This window comes from Drosophila virilis, chromosome X, assembly GCF_030788295.1.
Source record: "Drosophila virilis strain 15010-1051.87 chromosome X, Dvir_AGI_RSII-ME, whole genome shotgun sequence".
NCBI classification, from domain to species: Eukaryota; Metazoa; Arthropoda; class Insecta; order Diptera; family Drosophilidae; genus Drosophila; species Drosophila virilis.
In genome coordinates, this window is record NC_091543.1 from 1,509,575 (window position 1) to 1,534,358 (window position 24,784).

Here is a 24,784-nt window from a genome sequence, read left to right on the forward strand (position 1 = left end):
TTCTTTTTCCTATTCTTAACGTTGCTGTCTGCTTTCTTCTGTGTCAGTTCAATTATTGTAAAAATAAATTTTAAATACTCCACGCAAGTGGATGCCACATAACGCAATGCAAGATAGCGAAGCGTTGACTGACGCACTTGTGTAGATACTCGCTCTCATTCATCCAGACAAGGTATCTGAGGCAACAGCAGCTCGGCAACATCAGCTGAGTGTTGTTTGACGCGTGTCTGGCTCTGGCTTTGGGTTGTGAAAGAGTTTTGAGCTGCATATCGTGACGTCTAATTGACAGGCAACAGGCGTTTAAATCCCGAGACTCGCCAGCCTGTCATCGCCTCGAGAGCAAACAAATTTAGATATCTATGGACATTGACAGGCAAATGGCGAGGGGCAGGGGAAGTACGGGCAGCAGCTACCAGTTAGAGCCAGGTTGCGAACGCACTCAAAAGTGGATCAGCCAGTGTTCGAAAGTTGCCAGAACCAGACGAATCAAAGAAGACGAAGAAGAGATGCGAATGGAAAAGAAAAATTATAATTGACGTTTGAAATTACAAGCAAAACGGAAGGAAATGTGACAAAAATGTGAAAAATGCTATCAAAACGTTGAGAAAAACCACAAAAATAATAATGAAGAAAAAAATATAGATAATTGGGGAGGGACAGAGTGAGGGCAGGGGAGGCGGCAGGACGCGACACCTTGCACAGGATATACGTACAAATTGAGCTGTTTCCTGTGGCTTAGAATTGCACACGCACTTAAAAAAAAAACTGGCGTGGCAAATATGATTATGATAAGAAACTGTGCAGAGAAAATTAAGGGAGAGAGAGAGAGAGACAGGGAGAGAGGGAGTGGGAGAGAGAGGAAAATGGGAGATAAGAAGAAAAATGGGGAAACTAAAAATTTGCTGAGCACGAAATATATCGACGAAAATGCCGAAAGCCGGGAAAATGACTCGCATTACACAGCCCAAAGTGTAAAATTACAAGCGTAATCAGAGATTTCCAACACCTTTTCGTCGAGGTTTTTAACTAATTAATTTTCACAGAGCGAAATTGGAAAATGGAAAAAAGTCAAAGGCTGGCAAAGGACGTGGGCGGCATGCGCGTCGAATGCGCTTAACAGCTTTGACCGCAGCCCAGCGCCCAGAGAGGGAAAGAGAGAGAGAGAGGGAGAGAGGGAAAGTAAGATCCTGCTGATCCTGCTGCTAGTCAGGCTCATTTGCCCGGACATGGACATGGACATGCTTGACGCATGGATTAGCCTGACGTAATGTGCTCTGAGCTGTGGGCCAGCACGCGCACGCGCCCTGCCCAAATGCTAAGTGCCCGCTAGTGGGCGAGTGGGCGTGGCAGCTTATAGAGAAGGCAACGAAGCGGTGTTATTAAGAGTTTCACTCTGTGTCAGTCCGCAAATGCCTGGGCAAACATTTTCATATCTGACAGCTAACGAACGCAACTGATAGATACATTTGTATCTGACAGATTGCCGCAGACATTTCAATTAACATATAAGAACAAAATTTTGGATTTGATTAGCAGCTGCAACTATATTAATATGAAAAGCATAGAGCAGCTTGTGCAAGGCCTTGAGAGAAGCTTAAAAAACAGACGGGCTGCATATGTCTGATCTAAAAGATATATACTTTATGGAATCGAAGGTATCTGCTTCTATGCTTTTCACATTTCTTGAGAAATTTTTTAATTGACAACTAAATTTTCATAGCTATTCTTGCTACGATAAAGTGCTCCGATATTGTTAAGATCTTATTGAAATTCTCACAGCACAATGACCCTATGATTTATATGATATAATTCTCTGATCATGTTCAGCCAAGAAGCAATCACTTGAACAGCATATCTTGAGCGAGAGCTCAGTTCACATAGAACATGTAAAAAGTTGTACACAAATAAGTTGCAAATATTTCCATTTGGATTTACAATTAGCTCTTTGTATATTTTTGCAATAATATCAGCGTGAAGAGCTAAGAAAAATGTTGATAAATTACCAAATTCAATTGAATTCGTATGCACCTAATGGCTATGAAGCGCTTCTTTTTTTTTCTGTTGCTGTTGGAATAAAGACATTCGCTGGAAGAGAGTCCGTAGCAACGATTCCCCCCGAGGGCCGAAAACAATTGCAAACGAACAATGGCAGCGAAATGAATTTGCGGTCGTTAGAGGGAAATCCAGCAGCTACCGCACACAACGCCTCGAATCACGCCTCAATTGTCCATGGGCCAAGCTAATGCAATTTGCAGTTGCAGTTGCAGATGCTACAAAAAAGAAAATATCCATGAAGACTGCAGAATGATGGTGAAAATTGATTGAATCCTATCGCTGGAATGCATCTCGAATCGTTTTGGCAAGACAATGAACAAATTCAATAACAATTGACAAACCGCCCACCACAAAATGATTTCGATGCCCAGCTCCATAATAGAGAAATAAATATATACACACGTGTGTGTGTGTGTGTGTTATATAGAGATGTCACGCATATAAAAACGCGCCTTCGTGTGACAGTTGAGGTAAACAAAACAAAAGAGCATCGAATGAGAAGGACCACCACAGTACGAGTTGAGCATAATTCTGAGCCCGCTTTTATGGCCCTTTTTGTTGTTGTACGCACGGTTTTGGGCAGCGGGATTTGTCTACTAAATATCTCTATATATATATATAGATATATTTGTGTATTTTGGTTTTGGCAATGCGGTCAAAACATTGTCCATGTAAACAATGCTGGCAGCGCTTGGGACCGCACAGGGCGCTGGGCAGTTCGCAGTTCGCAGTTCGCCAAGAAAAAAATGTTAGAAAATACCTTTTGAAATGTGCATTTGGGCTCTTAACTGTTATTAGCATGCTGGGCAGGCACACAGCGGGAACAACACGGGCCAGCAGCGGGCGCAGCAAGAACAAAGCTAAGCAGTTTCTAATTGTCGCAACAGAATGAATAGCAAAAATACGTGTATGTATCTATTATGATGGGAGTTGCTCATTTGCCTGGCTGGCTGGCTGACTGGCTGGCTGGCTGCTCGCTGTGTCTGGTCTGGCCAAAATATTTAGACACAATTAGCGCAAAATGGCACGAGAATGACAGGCCAGCTGTATAGCCCGACTAGACACACACACACAAACAGACAAGACACCTGGTCGGATATTTAATTTCTCTATTGGGACTTGTTGCGGTCGTCCAGGCCTTAGAGCCACCTACCAGCATCTCTTCAGGGCACAGAGCTGAGCCACACGCGCCAGACACAAGCCCACACTTTTATGCAGGCATACATAAATATATACTATATATATACTATATATATATATATATATAGAGAGAGAGAGAGAGAGAGAGAGAGTCAGTTCTTGGTAAGTAGCCCGAAATACTATAGCCACACTTCCTGCTCTCTCAAAACTGTACTAGGAACTGGCTCACAAGAGACATCAATCTCAACTCTTCCGCTTTCTATTGAAATATTATTTTTTGTTTATATAGATTTTGTGGTCAGCTACTGGTTCCGCCCTCAATCTGTGCATTTAAGCAAATAAACAACAGACTTTCAACTTCACACACAGATACAACCCTTTTCCCCTGTTGTCTTTCTGGGGAAATGCGAAATCTTGACTGTTTGCCTGGGCTGTGCCCACTTAAGTGGCTTAGCATTGTATTTCACACACACACACACACACACACACACACACACACAACTCGAATTCCAATTCTCAATACCCAGCCTTAAGCGCAGGCCCAAGCCCAAGCCAAGTTAAGGGCCAGGGCCAGGGCCAGAGTCAAAGCCGAGTCCAACTGTCGCCTCAATAAAAATTTACGCCTAATTTTCTGCGACTGCTTCCGCGCATGCGCAGACGTTGCCCTTGCCAACCGCCTCTTCCCCTCTACCATCGCATTCACCCTCACTAATTCCCCCACTCAACTACTCTAAGCCATGGACCAGAGCATTGCGTTCCATTTGCCTCGTTAGCCTGGCGATTGGCGATTTCATTTTTGATTTGTGTCGGCATATTTTGCATACAACTGCGGAATGGGTGCAGCAAGTGGCTAATGCGAGGGGCGCCACAATAGTTGAAGGCGAATATCCTTTAGATACTGCAGGAGGAGCGAGAGAAACAAAGGTAAAGATATATAGAGAGCAGCCGTTGAATCTAGAGCTACTTTAAAGGGCTTTGACAACAATGTCCATGCGAGTCTTTTATATATTCATTTATGATAAGATGAGAAATTAAATCATATCGTTTCATATGAAGCTAGTCTATCTCATGCTATCCCAGTCATATCATATCATATCCAATCCAACTATATAATACTCGTGTCATAGTATGTCCTATCATATATCATATCGTCTCATATAATACTCACGTCCTATCCAATACATTAGTATAGTAATAGTAAAATAATATACCATATCGTTTCATCAAATTCTCATATCATAGTTTATCCCATCCTATGCTAGTCCTAGTCCTATCATATTAAAGCGAAAAGAAGCTTTAAGTCAAAGTGTAGGGAAGCTTTAGTATAGAAGAGATAAATTAAAGGCCAAAAGCTTAAAGCATAGCTGCCCTATGTCATTCGCTCTAAGGACAGCTTCTCGCTTTGTCAAAGCGATTAATAGCTTCAAGTTGAAGCTTCGAGAACCTTTAATACACAAACGTTTACAAGTTAAGCCTGTTGCAACTTATGCTGTGCCTTAATCTGCTGTGAATTCTATTCCATTTTGGACCCACAGAGCAGTTTCTTATGCATGCACCTTCAGTTTTCTGTGTGCTGCAGCGACTTTTGCTGAAACGACTCGCAGGCACCTCGTCGTTGCACAGAGGTTGACTCTCAAAAGTCGCCGACGCGCGGCCAATCAGTTGCCGCAAAGGTGGCACAAGAAAATTATTTAAAACAATCAATTTCAATTTCTTGCAGCGGCATTTTGCCATCTAATTATAATCGAGGACGAGCCGAGGCACAGAAATCAAACAAAATGCGCCGCGTTGCGACTAACTAAAAATTTTAAATTAAAATTTTGGAAAGTAAAAAAAAAATAAAAGAGAAAAACACAACAAAAACGGAGCCTGGACAATTTTCCCGCGTCGACCTGAACTGAATTGAAAATTCCTAGCGATGCTCTAATTAAAATTGAAATTAAGTGTTCGGCATGCGAGCGGGCAATAAGAAGGTCCTTTCACACACACACACACAGAGAGAGAGAGAGACGGGGCCAAGGGTCTCGCGACTGTCCCCAGAGCAGAGCAATAAATTTTGGTATCTGGGCACACGGTTCTTTAGGGTGGTCTCCGACTCTGCCTCTGGTTCGGATCTCATCTTTTGCTTGGCACGTTCGTGTTGTTTTTTTTTTTTTCTCTCTGTTCCACGATCTCTATAGTTTTCGAATGTGGACCCGATATTACAATAAAAAACGCATTTTTATACCCTGTAGAAAGTGGAATGAGCAGGTCGGGTAGATTGATGCATAACTAGATTTCATATATCCTTAAGATCAGCACAGCACAGATAAAGCTGAGTGTCTCAGGGAAATTAAAATAAAAATTTTAATATACATAAATACATTTATCTTAAAAATATACAACAGTATTTCTTTCCAGTGAGGTTTTTCCTTTAAGCTTATATCGAAATATAATCTATATAAATATATATGGCATTTACTTTATGCTGTTCGATCGAATATATTTGTCAAAAGTGCAAACAATTCCACGTTAGGTACTTTCGCCAGGGTATCTTTCCGTCTAGCATCTCTCTCTCACTAATAGCGCATTCTTTAACATTTTTACAATATTTCTTTTTTTTTACGCATATTTTGGTTCAGTTTTCTTCTTCTTCTCTTCATGATGATCTTCTTTTGGGCTTGATGCACTCATTTCATGCCAAAATGCATCACACACTAATCCCGCACTGGCGCAGCCCACACACGTCTCCTTCGGCTGCAAAGGATTAGCATGCGTTGCATTCGTTTGCCTTTCGGAATGGGCATCTCTGGCTGGCTGGTTGGGAATTGTTATGGGAGCATTTCATGTATTATTATTGCCATGTCGAATCGCCACACAATGGCGACACAATGGCCAAGTGTGAGGGCCATGGATTAGAACCAGCCAAGGGTTCAGGGTTGAGGGTTGAGGGTTGAGGGTTGACCAAGGCGTCCAAGGCCGGACAAAACAATCGAGAAAACAATCGTGAAAACAATCGAGCAATGCGCCACATTTGCCATTCAAATCCAATTGCGCGTAATAATCGATTCAGCGAGCGAGCCTCTACTCAAAATATTAAAAAACAAAGAAGAGAAAAAAAAGCAAATTTCATGCCTGCTTATAAGGAGGGCGGGGCACATGCACACACACACACACACACACATGCACTGAAGAGCCACTCGGTTCATATTATTATTACAGCTGCGATTAATTAAGCAAACAAATCGGCCAGCCAACTATTAAATACGGTAGCTGTAAAAACAAATAACCCCAAGGCAGACACACACCGAACTGAGCCCAGTTCAACTGAACTAAACTTGAACTGAACTGAACTGAACTAAACTAAACTGAATCGATCGCACGTTCGAATTGGCATTCGCGCTTTTGGCCTAATTAATTGCCAATCATAAAGGCGAGTGCATTGCGCTCGTAAAACGAATCAGTTTTAAATGCCCAACAACTGCAGGTCCAGCAATTATTCAAGTTTGCGCCTTAAGTGATGATCGAACCGAGCAACTGGGAACTGAGAAACTGTGAATATGGAATAGGGAAATTGGCCCGTAACTGGACACTGATGGCACGGGAACTGCGCTGCATTTATTTGGATGGAAATGTGTGTGTTTGGCAATTAATTAAATTAAGTTTTCAGCGAAATGGCAAAGGCGTGAAGCAACAAGCGGCCAATGCAAATTTGCCAAAACACCGAAGCCTTGAATACCCTTTAAAGACATTTGTGCACTTTTTTGAAGTACAAGCTCACTTTTACTCCAACTACAACTGTGAAAAGTAGAAGATATTCCACACATTTTCAACAAAATACAGTCCCAGCATTACAATTTTATTCACGAACCGGTTCGCTAAGTGGTTCATACTGAACACCTTAAGCTCTCAAATGGAATAGGGGATATTAAAGTGATTCCAATCAAGCTAAACATTTTTAAAGAAGACTAAACAACGCTACAGTTTGACAAGCTTAATGTCTGTGAACCGGTTTGAAGGTGGTTCAAACCTCGAGTTCGCTTTCTTCTTGCATGGCAATTTAGCCTGGAGCTCAAAGAGTTGTGTACTTGCAATTAAAAATTATTTAATATTATCGTAACATAATATTTCGAAAGCCTGCGAACCGGTTCACAAATGCATGAATTCAGAACACATAGTACAAAAACGCTCAGCTTCCATTTTGAGCCGGTTCTAGCAGTAGCTCAAACTTACTCTACATTTATTTAAATAATCATCTTTATAACACAAAAGGCTGGCTTGGAGCTGAATTTTAGCTCGGAGAACTGGTTCAGAAGTGTTGAAGAACCACAAAATCCGGAACCAATGAAGCATTTATTTGAAGCAAATGCATATGGAATGCGAATGATGATTCTAGATTAAGAACTAATTAACATGTGGCTCAGAGCGCAGAACTCAGGTATTCAACTAAAATTTAATATGTAAGCCAAGGCATGAATCAACACTTCTGCATAATCTATGGCATGGCATATAGCCTCCTCTCCGCGACTTGTGAGTGCAAAGCTGAAGACCTAGTGCAATACTCCTTAATTGGGTGAGTGTATCAAAGCTGTGGGCACACAGGAAGTCATCGTGCTGCTGCCGTCGTCAACGTTAACAACAAACAGCGATAACATTTTAATTGCGCTGATCTCTGTGCTGATCTCTGTTCTGATCTGTTGCGATCTGCCCAGCGGTTGATCAGCCAAACTGCCAGCCAGTTTTGTTAATGTCTTTTGGCAGCTTCAGCTTTAGCTACAGCATCAGCTTTGGCTTCACGCGTTAAAGAGGGGCTATCAATTGGCATCGTGTTAAGAGGCTCTAATAAAGTTGCACTCCACCTCGCTCTGGCAGCGTCATCGATCTGTTTCTGGCACTGTTATTTATCTCTTAATATATCTTACATCAACTTATGGGCCGCCGGCTCTGATAATGAAATCAGCCAACTTGCCACTTGGCTAATCTGAAAGTTTGCCGTTTTATTGCCTCGACTGTTTGTCCCCTACCCTCCCCTCGATAAGCGCGGCAACATAAGAAATCGATTTAAGCCAATCCTCTAGAGCTACCTGCCGCCTATCACTGGCCCCCATCTGCCAGTTACATGGAAGCTTATCAGCTCGCATTGCCTGCTTACATTCGAGCTTGTGCTTAACTCAACCAAGATAGCAGATGCCAGCCATAGATAATGCACACATCATGCGGGATCCTTAAATCTCTCACATAAGAGTAGCAGCCGGTATGCACACAAAGAGTCCGGCATGGGGGCTACTTAGCTAGAAATAAGCTCCATTCACACGGTATAAACAAGATGCTAAAACTTGTCAAAAAAGTTGCAGCAAAAAATAAAAACTGGCAGTTTATACAAGACTTTAGAATTTGGAATGTCAGGGATATATCGCATCAGGGGTTGCATCCGACTTAGAAATAGAAGCCAGGTCTGCTAGAAATTAGCTAGAGTAGTTCGAAGATCAAATTGAAGATTCCTGCTCTGAGCACTTATGAAATAGTCAAAACGATTTTCTAATATCATCCTAGAAGATTGCAAGATTAGGCTGCTTAAGATCGAGTGTCATTAAGTTGTAGGATTCTTAAATCTGATTCCGATTCGTACGATACAATTCGCCGATATAAGTTAAATAATATATATTATATGTAAATATACAAATAATAATATATGCAGAGTCACGTTTTCTTTATTATTGAAAGCCTTAAGCCAAGCCTTATAGAGCTTTAGACTGTTTCTTCTATCAAGCAACTGAGAAGCTGAGTCTGCAACATGTCTTTGGCAGAAGTTCTATGTCAAGTGCAGCTGAAGCTGGCAGGACTTTGGCTGGGCATATCTGTCTCTGCTTGTCATATCTGCTGAGATCTGCCATACTTTCTTTCACAAAACAATGTGGCACAATAACATCCACATATGAGTTGCAAATTTCTGGCCAGCTCACAGGAGCTCACAGGATACGCAATTGCTGTTACCTGCTGTTCGAGCCGAAATTCCCTAGAGCATAGCACGTGCAAGAGATGCTCGCCGTAAGATACACGCAACGATCTCTCTAGAGAGATACGCGTCGTGCGTTTGCGAACATTGTTTTTTTTTTTTTTTTTTTGCATAAACATTAACGCACATTAGTTTTGGGTTTTGGGCACTTCATTAAAAAGTATTTGCTACTTTTCTAGTCTTCTACCTGTAGCCAAACAATGCGTATGCGTATGAGCCTCTGACCCCGGCGATATGTGATGGATGATCTTGGCCGTTGGCCTGATGACTCAATCATTGTGCAACAGAAACGTGCGATTGCGCTGTTGATTATTTTGAGATATTTAGCAAAAACGAGCTGCTGCTGCTGGACACATGTCTATTACATCACATGAAAGATCAAATCTAGCCCGAGCACAAGCACAACACGTGTGCTAATTACCCAGAAGCGGCAAAGAACGCAGCTGATGATCGCAACCAAATGCTATTGATTTATTCCATGTAACGGTAAGGACGTAGCATAATATCTACCGGAACCCAAAAAAAAAAAAAAAAAACAAGAAAAGAATACGTATAATATATGCATGCATAAAGCTAAAAGCAATCAAAAATCAATTCATAATCATTTGCAAGGTGCAGACGGCAGTCAGAAGTTAACAAAAGGCAGGCCGCGAGACAGAGAGAGAGAGAGAGAGAGAGAGAGAGAGAGGGGAAGTAGAGGAAGGGAGGCAAGCCAACCGTTGGGCAGGCAATTCAATCAAATTTGTTATAAAACTGTGAAAGTCTGCGACAGCGATCGGAAACAGGACTCAAAGTCACATCAAGCCGGGCCTAGAGAGAGAGCGATTTGCATGCCATCTTCAGCTACAGCTACAGCTCCAGCTCCAGCTCCAGTCTGCATTATGCAAAAAGCGTTGATCGGTTTTGCATACAAAAACTTGGAGGAGACCGATCGCAAAATACAACGATCCATGCATCAATATCAATGCAACAATATCAATGTCTGGCGATCAGACGAACGACTACCGATCCAACGATCCGCAATCCAATCCTCCCCGTACCCCTGGCCGTCTGTCTGTCCTTCTGGCCAACTCACGCACTGATCGACAGCGAAGACACAATTCAATCATTTCAGCATTTTGGTACGTAGGACGCTGCCTGATCTTTAGCGCTAGATTAAACGATCAGCGGAGACAGACAGCTCTCCTCTATATTGCCGCAGCTCCAGCTACAAGTTGTTGTACTTGTTTCTTTATTTTTTTTGGTTTTTTTTTTTCATTTTATTCTCCCCAGCTACTGCAATGTGTGTGCGTGTAGGTCGATCGCCTTGCTGATGATCGTGAATCTCTCTTTTTGGATCTCGTTCCAGCAAATTATTTCACTTGCGCCAATCGCCCGGCCTGGCGGACTGCTGGACTCTCCGGTGGTCTTCAAGTACAACTTGATTTCTGTTTCCTTTACTGCGCTGGCAGTTTGATTTGTTTAAATTTAATTATGCATCAATATCAACGCTGGCCGATCATTTCCAGCCGATCCACCAAATTCTCATTGCGTAGGCAGCAGCAGTAGGTAACCCAAAAAATCGAATGAAAAAAAAAAAAGAAGCAAAACCCAAAGACACAGGTGAAGGTTGAAGTTATGATGGCTTTGGTTGACTGCAATCACAATTTCTCGATCGGTTGCTCTCTGTGGTACCTTTGATTTGATTATCAACATATGTTGACGTAGCCTGAGAAGCTGAGATCATCGTCAGAAAACAAAAATCACCGCCAAATGATGATCGATGCCAATGGTCTAGAATGGTTTTTGTGTGCTTTGCAGCAGCATTTACATTTCTGTACTCTCTTCTCTTATTGTTTTTTTTTTTTTTTTTTGGGCTACGGTATAAAGCGATCAATCAAAAATGCAAACAGATCACAGAATGAAAATCAGCAGAGAGAGAAAGAGAGAGAGAGTGAGACTGAAGAGCGAGAGAGTGATAAAGCAAATCTGAACAATTCAAAGAAGTTCAGTGTTTTTTTTTTTTTTTTTGTGACAGCAGACAAAATAGTTTATGATCGTTGTGTGATTAACTACATACTGAATATATATGTATATGGTACTTGGACATGCATGCATGCTGATGATCCTCGCAATCGTTAGCCCGTGTTCCACACAAAACTGTCACTTAGATGATGAACAGTTTGTTAGAATTTGAATTGTGCGGGGCGCATCGTAAATTTTCGCTCAGAGCTCCGAATTGATCGTGCCTCTTATATAGAATCGGAGCAATGCCCAAGTGATCTTTAGATTTCGCATATATGCTGATCGTAAGTGATCCTGCGATGCCGCAGATCAAAGAGAAATTGGAGCGATACGCATTTAATACGAAGAAAATTCAAATATATATGCGATCGTGATTTGAAAGCAAACAACTTTGTTCTCTTTCTCTCTCTTTCGTTGTGATTGTACTGTAATTGAATTCTTTAAATTAGCTTTGCATTTCATATGAATTTACAGATCATTCGAAGGAACATCGCAAATGATCGAACTTTCAAATTAGCATGAAGATCATAGAAATAAAACGACTCACGACTTTTGACACAGAATAATGATAAAATGATGGTTATATTTAATTGATATATTCAAACTACTCGAAGATCATAAGGACAGATCGTTTATAGCGAAACAAGATCGATGAAGATCGGTTAAAGTATTTATGTAGATCGATTATAGTTCTCAAGATCAGCTGACTGAATTCTCTCGAAAATTTCTACATTTTCATTCGAATCATATAGATTACAATTACCCCATGCAGTGGCACAGTTTTTTGCGATCATGTCCATGTGTTTGTCTGTTATTTCCGTGTGCTAAAAGCCGCGGCAATGTAAATCACTTGGTTATGCAAATAGAGAGAGAGAGAAACAGCTCTATATATAAGAGGAAATGCGAATGCTATGGAGCTGCGATAAATGTAAATACCAATAGATACACTGAGTATATAGGTAGATGGTTAGATCGATGCACAGATAATCACTCCTACACATGGCAAACGGCACAGCACAATTCACTTGAACAAGCCAAACAGAGAGACGGGGAGACGGGTTTATATATCAATAAATATATATATATATATATATATATATTGAGCGATCGTTTGTTTAAGCAAGATTTTGGCGCGCGTTGTTTTCTCTTCGAAATATATTTTTTATGATTCCTAACTGATATCGCTAACTGAGCTGATTCTTGTCATTTTGTTGTTGTTGTTGTTGTCATTTTCAGGGGAACTGTTTGCGCACAAATTTTTGTCGATCGCTGTCGGGTTCTTTGTTATGTAAATATCAACAAATAACACAACGAATCGCAACGAATCGAATCGACTTGAGTTGGTTAACGTTCAACTGACTGCAATGGATTGCGTGGGTGTTGTGTGTGAACTTGCATAACTGTGTCAGGCGTCGGGCGTCGCGTGCTGTGACAACAAACCAATCAACCTATCAACCAAGCAGGCAACAAAAAAAAACACTAAACCAGAGTCAAACAGTCAGCCAGGTAACCCACCGGGCGTAGAGTCAACATTTGCCGAGTGTGTCAAACGCGCGTCGATCAATAAGACGCAGCAAATTTAAATCAATAATACGTAAAATATATATAAATCTATATATGTAAGAAATAAGAGTAAGAAACTCTTGAGATAAGTTACTCGGCCTGTGCTGCCCCTTTTTCCTATCATTCTCTGTGCCCGCCTACAACAACTGGGGACCTCGGCACGTCATTATCATTAGGACATTGCGGTCATATATCACATGCAGTGGCCCCAGACAGACCAAAAGTCAGTGTAAAATCGGGACTGGGGCTGCCTGCCCGTCAAGCATCCGCAGAGTCTTGATATATGGCTCGCCCGCGCCTAAATTATGGCTCAAACTGTGTAAATAGCCGCCAGCAGCTTGAGGCTATAGACACAGCACAACAACAACAACAAAAACAACAACAATTGTTGCAAGAGAGAAGCATTCAGGCGGCAGCCACCTTCCGAGAAGGTGTTTAGATGCAAACGCTTCCAGTCTTCTGAGCATCGCACAGATCGATCAATTGAACGTTCCTTGGCATCGTTCAACTTAGCCGATTGATCCTCAGACATATCGCAATAATAACGCAACTTTATCTAATGCAGGTTAAACCAAAAATTGAAAAGATGAACGGCATACGGAAAGAGCGAGAAGCCAATTGACCATTGCGGCACAGTGGAACAGTTGTGGATCAGCTGAGGATCAGCAAGCTCTTCTCAATTGATTTTCGATCCTTCGTGGATAGTAAGAGAATATCTCCTACAAAGAAACAATTGAAATACAAATCTGTACAGAATCACTTGTAGATCACTTTTACTTGCAAAAGATTGCAAGCTCAAGTAATTGTTATAGAGAAGAACTTTGCAATGATCGGTTCTCTATTTAAAATTGAATCAATCAGTATATTTATTTGCTGTATCATATGAGTTTCACTTTTGATCTATGATCACTCCAAGCTCTATCAACAAATTACAAAGCGATCATAGGCGGATCGCTTTTCTTTAAAATAAAAAAACAACTCAACTCAACTCAATTAATCTCAATACTCAATTCGTTATTCGATCGATAACGATCGCTTTTTACGTAACACCAATTCTCAGCACCATCGATCAGTGCACTCTTGTAGAAGTTAATATATGGATCAGTTCTCACTTCTAATCAATTCACAATTCAATCGATCTGTGCAACTTTATTGAGCATCAGATAGAGTATTCACTTCTTCCTTGGCACGATCGATCGCTAATCATTGGCAGAACAGCGCTCAGCCCAAAAATAGATCACATGCGATCAATCCGCTCGCTAGGGATTAAATTTATAATTAGTTTGACAAAGTACAGATTTAGCTTCACATGATCAGCAGCTCGTTTCCCATTTTATAAATGATCATCTTCGCATTGTGTTGAGCTTGAGCCAACCAGTTGCCTTCTTTTGCTCGCGTCCAGTGAGGCGTGTGCTATTTATTCCAGATCGTTTGATCTTGCTATTTAATTTTTCAGCTTTAATTCTGTTCAAAAGAATAGCCCAACGAAAAGTGCAATTAATGAGAGCAAGGCTCAGCAGTTATACGTAAATTCGATATATTAAATGTCCTCAAATTAAGTCTTTATATTGCTATTGTATCTATAAGTAAAGGGAACAATAGGCACTATTTGAAGCTCGTCAAGCTTTAAGCTTTTAAAGAACTTACGTGTGCGCCTCAAAAGCTCGCTAGTTATTAGCAGTTAATGCTTTGACATCATGACATTATCGAAATGAAGCTTCCGAAAGCTTTTCTACATGATTACCAGTTATAGTTGGCACCTTCTAATCTTTATTTAAGACAAGCTTTAATATTTAAGAGCTTTATTACAATTTTGGTTAACACTTTAAAATGATTTCAGGAATTTTGTCTATGCTGCTAACTTAAAGCTTGGTAATGCTGTGTATTGAAAGTCTTTAGTGAGCGTATTTTCGATTAACTTAATCACTTGAATGCGCTTTTAAAGCTTTTAAATGAGCTTCAATGCATTTGCTCGCAACACTTTGCGCTTTATATGAACTTTTAAAGCTCTTTAGTTGTACTTATTACTACTTGGCTTTCATCTTTGAACCACATGATATTCATTGTTCTTTGATTATTGTTTTTAACCGCCGATTGTGTGCTTTGCACGCCCACTGTGCCGCCCTCTAGCCATATGAGTATGGCACACACACACACACACACACAGAGAGAAGAGTAGATTGTCGGACACAGCGTGTCGTCGCCTGAAGCTAGTACAACACAGGCATTCGTCTGACGTCCGAAGTGGCCAGTCACTCGTCGTCCTGCAAGAGAACCGTCTATCATCAGGGCATGGGGCATGGGGCATGGGGCACGGCAGCATGTGGCGCACCGATCAGTCGCTGTTTGCAGCGGCGACATCAACCGCGTCGCGTCGCAGCCAGAGTGAGAGAGCCAAACGGCAGTCAAAACTCTGTCAGACAGTTTGTAAACAGTTTTCAAAGTCGAGCACATCACAGGGCCACATCGCGTCGCGATAAAGATGCGCTTTTTGCTTTAAGCCTAAGACGCGTCGACTTAGATCAACAGCCAGATCAGTAGGCAGGGGCAGGAGCAGGAGCAGGAGCAGGAGCGGGGGCAATCGGGGGCAGAGTTGGCTCCATTTCAAAAAGGAAAAACAAAAAAGAAGAAACACTGTGTCCAACATTTGCGCCATTATAACTTTATCGCTTTTGGACAGATTGTTGGCCATGACGTCGGCCTATGTCTACATCTCGCCGGACTGCAAGTGAGTGATGTTTCTGCTGCCTGGCCGGCTGGTTGCTTGTTGCCTGATGATCATGAAGGCTTAATAGCATTAGCTCTTGTTGTGGGCTAGCTTAAGCGCACAGCGGGCATTGTCAATAAAGTTTGAATACCCTGTAAACAAATGAGTGAGTAGACCAGGCCTGTCAGGCAAAATGTCATTGTTATTGCCCAGTCCAATCTATGTGATCTCAGCAACCATAAGAGCTAGACTAAGCAAATTTTGATAGGCCGGAGCATTTAAATATATATAGAAGAGTAGAAAGCGTGCTGAGGTGCGCTGGGATACAATGGGAGCATTATCTATTCTCTAGTTTTATTAATCTAATGCATGTTTAAGAACTCTAGAACTTTAAGTGCTGGAAAAGGGACATTTTGTAAATGGGTTCTCATATATAAATCACAAATGGGCATTCTCTCAAATCCTCTATTATAGTTCACTTCCATGACATTGGTAATTATATCATAAAGCCATATATTACAGAGTATTTGTAAGAGTATTTGCATTTAACGAGCGTTTACAGGGTAACTGCTAGAGAAGCTGCTGTTAGCTGTTGTTGTTGTTGGTCTGAAATTGACGCGACGTTTTGTGGACTGTTGTCAGGTTTCCATCAAGAATTTTCAATCTTTGCAAGCTACTTGTAATTGCTTGGCAGCGGCTGCTGTGCAGATTATTAACTTGGCTTTGACTGTGACTGAGCCCAAGTCTTTGACTTTGGCTTTTGGCTCAAGCAGCGGCAGCTCTTTAAAAACCCATTTAAGCTTACAAGCTTGTTAAGCTTGCCCCAAATCTGTGGGGCACCGCCATCAGGTGCAGTGGGGCGTTGCGACTGTGGGACTGTGGGGCAATGGGAAGCCGTTTAATGCAATTTCACGTTCGACTTTTTATGGCCGGCTAAGTAGCCACTAAACGGCAGCTCTTTAATCTCAACGACCTGGCGCGTCGTGTTGCTTCCAAGTGCTTCCCAGTGGCAGCAGCAGCGCGTCCTGCTGAGCGTAAAGAAAGGCTCATCATTTGGCTGGGCGCTGAGCACTTTCTTTCAAAAATCTGGGCATGCATCGGCCACGTTGCGCCTACCTTGTTAAGAGCCAAAGCACAAACTGGTCCAGTGTGGTCGCTGCGGTGCGTGCCGCCAATCGAACGTGCCCACAACCCGGCTCAGGCTCTGACTCTGACTCTGACTCTGACTGCAGTTTGCAGTTTAACAAGGTGAGATTCCCAGATGGAGCTTTATTTTTAGGTTTTACGCTAAATTAAACCATAGCCTCGAACCTGGCAATCAGCCGAGCATCTCTCTGTCTCTTTGGCCAGGCCAACCCAACCCAGGCCAACCCAACCCAGGCCAGGCCAGGCAGCGTATCGGTGCGCCGGTTTGCTTTGGTAATTGCGGATTAAATGCAGCCAGCGAATATCGCAGCACAGCCAAAATCTGATTAAGAATATTTCAATTAGCAGCGTTGCCTTTGGCTGCCGCCCTGCTTCGTATTCGTATTCGGCACCCCCCAAAAAAAAAAAAAATACAAAATAAAAAGCTGCACTCATTATGTGCTGGAAGAAAGTTGGACTTGAATGAAAATTTGCCCCCATGCTGTCCCATACAATTTGTTTGGGTCTCCTTTTCGCCAATTTTGTACCTTTTTTTTTTTTTTTGGTGAATGATTGATTTCCAATGCATTTTTTGCATGCTAATTAAGTCACTTGGTTAATCGCAGAAGCGAAAACTGCGAGAAGTTGGACCTGAGCCGAGTGCAGCAACTTGTTGAGCTCATAAATGAGTTTATTTGATAAATTGCTAATTTATGTTGACTTTTTTTTCGTTTTTTTTTTTTTTTTTTTAAGAATTTCCTTTTAATTGATAATTGATCTAGATCTTTGATTAATAGATATAAAAGCAGATGCAATCTTAATATGAAATTACGCAGAGGAGATCAAATCAAATAAGATAAGATAATATGAAAATAATATTTTAATTGTTTTGAGCACTTACCAACAAGAAATGCTGCAATCCATATGCCAGGAACAGATCTAGAGAGAGAGAGAGAGATCTAGTCAAGAGTACCCTGTAAAAATAGATATATAAAAATTAGCTACAGTTGCATTGCCCAAAGGATTCAATTTGAGATATGGGATATATATAGCTAATTTAGCCCTAAAATGTTTTAGAGAAGCCACACACCAAATTTGCTGAATTTAGTTCAAACAGAACCCGATTTCATATAGCTAGCAAAAAGGTTCTATACTAGCCCAGTTAAACACTTCATCTCCTTCGAACTACTTCAGCCATCTCTTTAATGCCAAACAAGGAAATCAAATAGAATGAACACTTCGTTCTGCGAGTTTTTCATTATTTTACAATTGTTACCAACTGATTTCATATTGATGGACGGCAAATTGACTCAAACTGAATTAATGCGAAATATTTGAGCGATAAGGCAGCTGGCTGAGTCAGGAATCAATACCGGATGCTAGATAATGCATCTAAGCTTGGAGCTTTAGATAGTGGGAAAACTTTTGCATTAGAAGAGCATACATTTTTTGCCAAAGATAGCCAAGCTGTGTTTACTATATGAGAAATCACATACTAAATTTGGTGCATCTAGCTCGAGTTTGAATTTGAACTGGTTCAGACTATGATTTAAGTAAAATATTATTGCAAAATTGAAAATCTCGAGCTTATATAAAAATGTCGAGATCTTCACACTCACTCGAGATTAGATCGCCTTGTAATTCCCAATGTGTTCTGGCTATGAGAAAAATTATGAGCAACTTCAACTAAGCCCAGTAAAAATGTACCATGCATATGTATAGTTCTTAAGTGGTTCCCCTTTTGACTTTAATAGCCAGATAAAACTGAACTTTCTCTGAAATAAAAATTTCTTAATGTTTATCCCACTTTGAAGCCCTGGGGGCGGAACTTTGAGTGAGCTGCTACTGTTGCCTACCGTACATGCGGCTACTGATGCATAATCAAGCTGATCATCATGATCATTATCGTCATGTTGACTTGTCCAAATGATGGCCAAAATTATGCCATAAATGCCAAGGCGAAATAAATAAGTGCCAGACAGACGGCAAAGAAATTTCAACAAAATCATGAATCGTCGTCATGAATTGCGCTTTCAACGCGCTTTCGAGGTTACACAGCGAGAGAGAGACAGAGAGAGAGAGAGAGGGGGTGAGAGAGGGGGGGAGGGGAAAAAATCGCAATATAATCGTAGTCGTAATCGTAATCGTCATTGGCATCGAGCTCTGATCTCCCAACTATATCATAATCCCAGCATACGCTGGGCAATCAAGCCATCAAAATGCAACCCCAACAAAAAAAAGGAGAATAAATATATATAAAAACACTTTCATTAAACTAAATTTTTATTGTGGCACCAGGAACTGTGCCCCTCCCCCTCCGCCTCCCCGCCCTGGTTTGGATTTCGCGTCAAGATCGCGTCATATGCCATTTATGGCGGTCAACTATAAAAGTTTGACCCAGTTTCAAGACAAAATTGCTACAAATTACACTTTTTTTTTCGGCTCGCAAAAGTGTGCCGCACGCGTCACAAGGGCTGGAAGGGGAGGGGGAGAGGAACGGGGGGATACACTTTTACCCATTGCAATTAAGTTGCAGATCGCGCTGCAGCAGATTAAAGTAAATAATATCAATAATAATTACGACAGCAACAGCAGCAACAACAACAATAACTCATAAGCTGTAATCACTTAAACGAAGAAGAAGAAAAGTAAACGTGTTATCGTTTATCGAAATGCTGCGGCAGCCGCAATTGGGAAAGCTCGATCCAATTGGAGACGCTGCTGCTTATCGCAGTTATCCTTTTGATTTATCTTGCCACTCACACGCCGCACTAATTGCGTTCATAATAAACAATTTCACAATTATTACAACAACAACAACAACAACAACGAGACAACAAAACAAGTTGGCAGCCCTGGCACTGAATTTATCGATGCGAGCCTCCCCTTTATCAGATGTTACGTGCTTCTTATTAGCTTCTTGTTGATATACCCTTTGCTAAGGGTATTTGCATTTTGGCAGAAACTACAAACGAGTCTTTGAACATTTATATAGGGTATATATTTGCGGTTATTATCAGGCAAGTTCATGCAGTAGAAACATTTAACAAACATGAAATGATGTTTAAAGTGCATCGAATGGGTTTTCCGCCAAGTTTCCACTGTTGCAGGCGGAATTTGTAAAATTGTTGAAATACGTTTGCATTAATATTTACGAATTTCTACAAAACAAACGTCACAAAGGGTAACTTAAGTGCAAATTTCAATCTCCTAGCTCTTATGGTTTGGGCTGTGCTTTGATCAACAATCAATCAGTCAAGTTAGTCAAGTCAGTCAAGTAGATCTCCTGACAAAATTAAGCTAGTTCGAGCTTTACTTCTCTCCCTGAGATCTAACATAACATAAATCAGAATGTCTGAAAGAGTATTTAGTATTCGGTGTGACGTAGATAGCTGCTCGTGTGTGTTGCGCGTTCCTTTCTTTTCGTAGGCCAAATGGAAAACTGCTGAGAGGCGACTCTTTCGACTCTTATCTGCCCACTGAGAACTGCGAAATTTTACAACACACAAACGCACACGCGTGCACAAAAAAATAAAACAAGTTGGCATCCTTATCGGAGTATTAACATCTGGCAAACACAGACGAAGACATACGTTCTGTATCAGTATCTGTGCCTGAATGGATATGCCAAAGAGGCTTTGCCGAATAGTTGCAAACTTATTTACATTTAATTTGCATACTTTGAAGGGTATCAAGACAGCAAGCGAAAGGGGCAGCACGCTGAGTAGGATATCGTTTAAGGGTTTGGCATATTTAACTGCCAATAAGCGAATATATCGAAGACAAGGCATTATCGTCAAAGATTTGCCAAGTGCTCGCATGAAGCCAGACACCAGTCGCAAAAGGTTAGTTTGAAATCGAAAAGAAAAAACAAAAATATCCAGAGTGTAGAATTATTGATGAGAGGTTGAATGATTGACTTAAAGTATGATTGACTGATTAAATGAGTGATTATAAGAGAGACTAGTGGATCAATTGATTGACCGACTGAGTGAATGACTGACAGATAACTCGACAGACTGATTGATTAAGTGATTGATTGACTTAATGATGGACTGACGAAGTGTGATGCTGGGCAGATTGATTGATTGATTGACTGAATGAAAACCGATGAGCTGTCTCTACGAAAGAAACTATATATACCCATATTGATGTAAGTATATAAATTTCCTTGCGTGATTCGACTAAATTATTTTCCCTTCCAATACTAACATTTTCGCTTGTGTGTATTGAGTAGCCCAAGGACTAACTATGCAAATACGCACAATTTGCAGATGAGCCAAAGCGACAAAGCCGTTATCAAAGTTGTTTTCATTTGTTGTGTGTGTTTGTATCTGTGTTTGATTGCCGCTGATCTGTGCGGCTTTTTGTGGTCTGTGGCAACAAGTTGTTTGCGGCCGCTTATCGAAAATGTCGTTTGTGGTTGTCGCTATTGTTGTTGTTGTTATTGTTGTTGTTGGTGTTGCTTAAGCACACATTGATAATCATTAGTTAAGTTGTTAACTGATTTCGTTTAGAGATTTGTCAAGCCCAAAGACAGACCCAACTGTGTCTGGGGCCACAAATCGCTTCGTTTTTTGTGTGTTTCAGCAAATATTTTAATGTGATTTATCGACAAGAGCAACAACAACAACAACAACAAGCTGAACAATAATAAATCAAGCGCTGTGGCAACTCTAATGAGACAGATTGCTACGAGAAAGAGCGAGACAGGGCGAGATCATGATCGCAGATCGCAGATCCTCGCAACTGAAACCTGGTTCAAGTCTCGAGTCCAAGCTAAAGCCGCCGGCTCATCAGAGCCACAGTCAAAACTGTGGTGGTCCTCCGCCTCCTCCGCCTGCTCTTGCGAAACAGGCTCTCAAATTACAACAAATGATATTTTATTGGTATTTGATGAGCGTCGAAATGTGCAATTGCTTGGCCAATAAATTTAACCAAGCTCCGAAGCTTCCCAGCCAATTGCACTTATTAAACCCCCAACGCTCATTAGAGTCTCGCTCGTTTGTTCTTTGGCTCCAACGTTGGCGGCCCACCAACAAAGATATATATATATATATATATATTTTTTTTTTTTGTGTGTGTGGGAGCTGCGAGTGTGCTCGGCGTACAGCGCATAATTCCTAATCCCCAAGCAGAACGCAAAAAAAAAAAAAAAAAAAAAAAAAAAAAAAAAACAAGAAGCAGTAGTATGTGTGCACGACTAGGGAATACCCCGCAGTCAGCTTGACTAACTTTAAGAATATATGCAAATGTTCAGAGAACTTGCATACCAAGACTTGTGTAACTTGTTCTCCAGCAAAGTCTCAAAATCGATATTTATCGATATTATTCAAATTTCAAGTCAGTAGCTGGAACACACATCATCTGATCTGATCAAATAGATATATATTAACGACTACCCCCTTACATTTTTCAATGGTTACAGGGTATACAGATAACAAGACATAAATAATGCGTGCATTCGCAGTTCAGTAACTGCAAAGCCTCAACTTCATCTTTTACTTCTCTTGCGCTGTTTTTTTTACAATAAATCACGCGAAACGGCGGCCCAATTAAGCGCACTCCACAAGAAGATGAAAAGAATCTTGACCTTTTTTCTTAGCAATTTGTCTGTTTTTGTGCAACGGTTCCAGTTCCAGATGCAACTCAATCAGCTGACGGACTGGCTTGAGCGTAGATCATCCCCGGAACTGTGTTGATTATTATGAGCCAGCGCGATCTTAAGGTTCACTTTCAACATTCATTGGTTCGTAACCAGAGAAGTACGCGCTGCGAGCTTCACGATCTAATGCAACTTTAGGAGTCCTTATTTGCTTTTCATTAGATTAGATTAGACCGAGCGAGTATATTTTACCAAGTCTGCCAAAGAAGAGACTAGACAGCTTCGATTGGAACCAAAGTTTTTAAGATCGGTTGAGCATTGAATTTGGCAAGTGATTTTATCATTTTTGTTAGTTTTGTGTTTTGCAAAAGAATCTACTGAGATCTATAAGATCTTCTCTTTTCTCTCTTTAACAACTTCTCACTTCCCCTCTCTTCTTCTCTTTTCTTCTCAACTTCCCCTCTCTTCTTCTCTTCTTCTCTCTTCTTCTCTCTTCTTCTCTCTTCTTCTCTCTTCTTATCTCTTCTTCTCTCTAATTCTCTCTTCTTCTCACTTCTTCTCTCTTCTTCTCACTTCTTCTCTCTCCTCTCTTCTTCTCTCTTCTTCTCACTTCTTCTCACTTCTTCTCACTTCTTCTCTCTTCTTCTCTCTTCTTCTCTCTTCTCCTCTCTTCTCCTCTCTTCTCATCTCTTCTCCTCTCTTCTCCTCTCTTCATCTCTTGTATTCTCTCTTCTTCTCATTTCTCACTTCTCCTCTCTTCTCTTCGCTTCTCTCTTTAAACACAGGTTCCCATTCCTTTTGTGCTTCTTCAATTATCAATTTTGAATTTCTGCTCCATAAAGTTGTCGGTCTACATAGTATTTATTTCAGATAGTATAACTGCATATCAGATCAGATTCAGCACAGAGATTTATATAATTAAATTTTAACAAAAACACTAAAAAAAAAAAAAACGTCATTTAAGAAATTTCTCGAAATATCATCGCTCAATTAAGATATTCCAAAACTTTCCAAAGCACAGCCAATAAGACTCCAAATTCCATGAAGCGCAAGTGTTTCAGGCTAGACGCCCCGCCACCGGCGGTATAGTTTAATCCGTGAACGGAAGCGAATCCGATGCGATTCTTGCCCAAATCAAACTCCGTATAATACTGACCAATAAAGACATCGCCCAAGATCCATAAATCGGTGGTTGTGTAACTAATGCCCAGTACACAGATATTTTCCGGTTCGAAAACAATATAGGCCGACGATGGTATGCCAAAGATGACACCGCCAATGGCAAGCTTTAGCGTTGGATAAGTGCGTGTGCAATCGATTAATCCATCGGCATCGATATCCAGCTGAGACTCAATCAATTCAAAGGCAGCTGTTGGTGCCAAAATCAATGAGGTGCCCGTATCGGCAACAGCCTGACATTGGCTGCACAACACTTGACCGTTCATTGTTATGTTATCCACTTCAAATTGCCAATAATCCTGGGTGCTGACATCCACATAGACCATATTGCCCGCAAACAGGCTGTGATCGGAGCCGCCAAAGATCAATTCGCCGCCAAAATCCGAGCTGGCATTGCGTGCCAAATAAAACGAGAAGACAGGATTCGCGACCAGACCCAATGCAATCATATTATAGAATGGCGGCACAACATTGTCAATGGCCAGACTCTGATAGGCCAAGCCCAAAATGCCATCGAAACTGGCATCCTCTAGGGTAGTACCCGGTTCGATTGTGGCCACACCAAACGTCTGATCCGGTATATTCATGCCATTCACATTGACCACATCAACGGCCAGATAGCCAGTCATAGTGCCGGTTATATACTGTAGCGTTATCGGGGTGCCATTGTACTTATAGCTGGTGGAGGAGGCCGGATCGTATTGGGTGTGATCCATGCAGGCCAGGCTGGTGCACTGATTCGATGGCACCCACAAGTTCGAGGAGCCCGTGTCAAACTGTACTTTAAAGACTTGAGGCGGTGTGCCAATGGTGATGGCGCCATAGTATTCCATATTCATTGTGTTCGACAGCTCCAACGATGGCAGGCTCGTTGTGGTCGTGCTCGTGTTTGTTGCTGCAACCAGATTTAATGGCGCCTGATATTTGGCACGCACATGGGCCAACTCGGCTTTGATATTGGCGCGTGTCTTCACAAAGTTCTGTTGCCTGTAGACCGGCACCCGATGCAGCTGCTGAGCATTGTAGCTGGCTATGGCCACAAAGAGCGCCAACGAGCCGACAATAAACACCTTCAGCATGTTGATTCTATTATTCGTATACTAAAATTGGGGGCTCTCAAAAGAACCACGCACTTTTATACGAGCCAACGATTTTTCTTATCGCTGCAAGCAAATCAATCAAATCGCTGAAAATCTGACCTAGATAAGATTGTTTATATCGAAAAAACTTAAAAAAAAAACACACACACACACATACACATACGCACATTAATGACATTTTAAGCGCACGCCGAATGCCAACAAAGTCCCCGCACAACATGACCAAAACTCACCACGAGACGAGTAGATACCCTGTATTTAGCTACGAGCATTTCAGCCAGCTCCATAAACTAAATGAAGTGTTATGACTT

The 24,784-nt window shown here is 41.3% G+C and overlaps 1 protein-coding gene across 1 annotated transcript; it reads right to left on the bottom strand.

Moving 5' to 3' along the window:
• Window positions 1-23,036: 23,036 nt before the first annotated feature.
• Window positions 23,037-24,478, bottom strand: LOC6634594 (lysosomal aspartic protease). Its single transcript, XM_002058213.4, has one exon. It carries the CDS (start codon window positions 24,450-24,452, stop codon window positions 23,181-23,183), a length of 1,272 nt encoding a protein of 423 aa, XP_002058249.2. The 5' UTR covers window positions 24,453-24,478; the 3' UTR covers window positions 23,037-23,180.
• Between the last annotated feature and the right edge of the window lie 306 nt (window positions 24,479-24,784).

Coding starts and splice junctions, on each gene's coding strand:
- LOC6634594 (XM_002058213.4), bottom strand. CDS start 24,452: ATGCTGAAGGTGTTTATTGTCGGCTCGTTGGCGCTCTTTGTGGCCATA.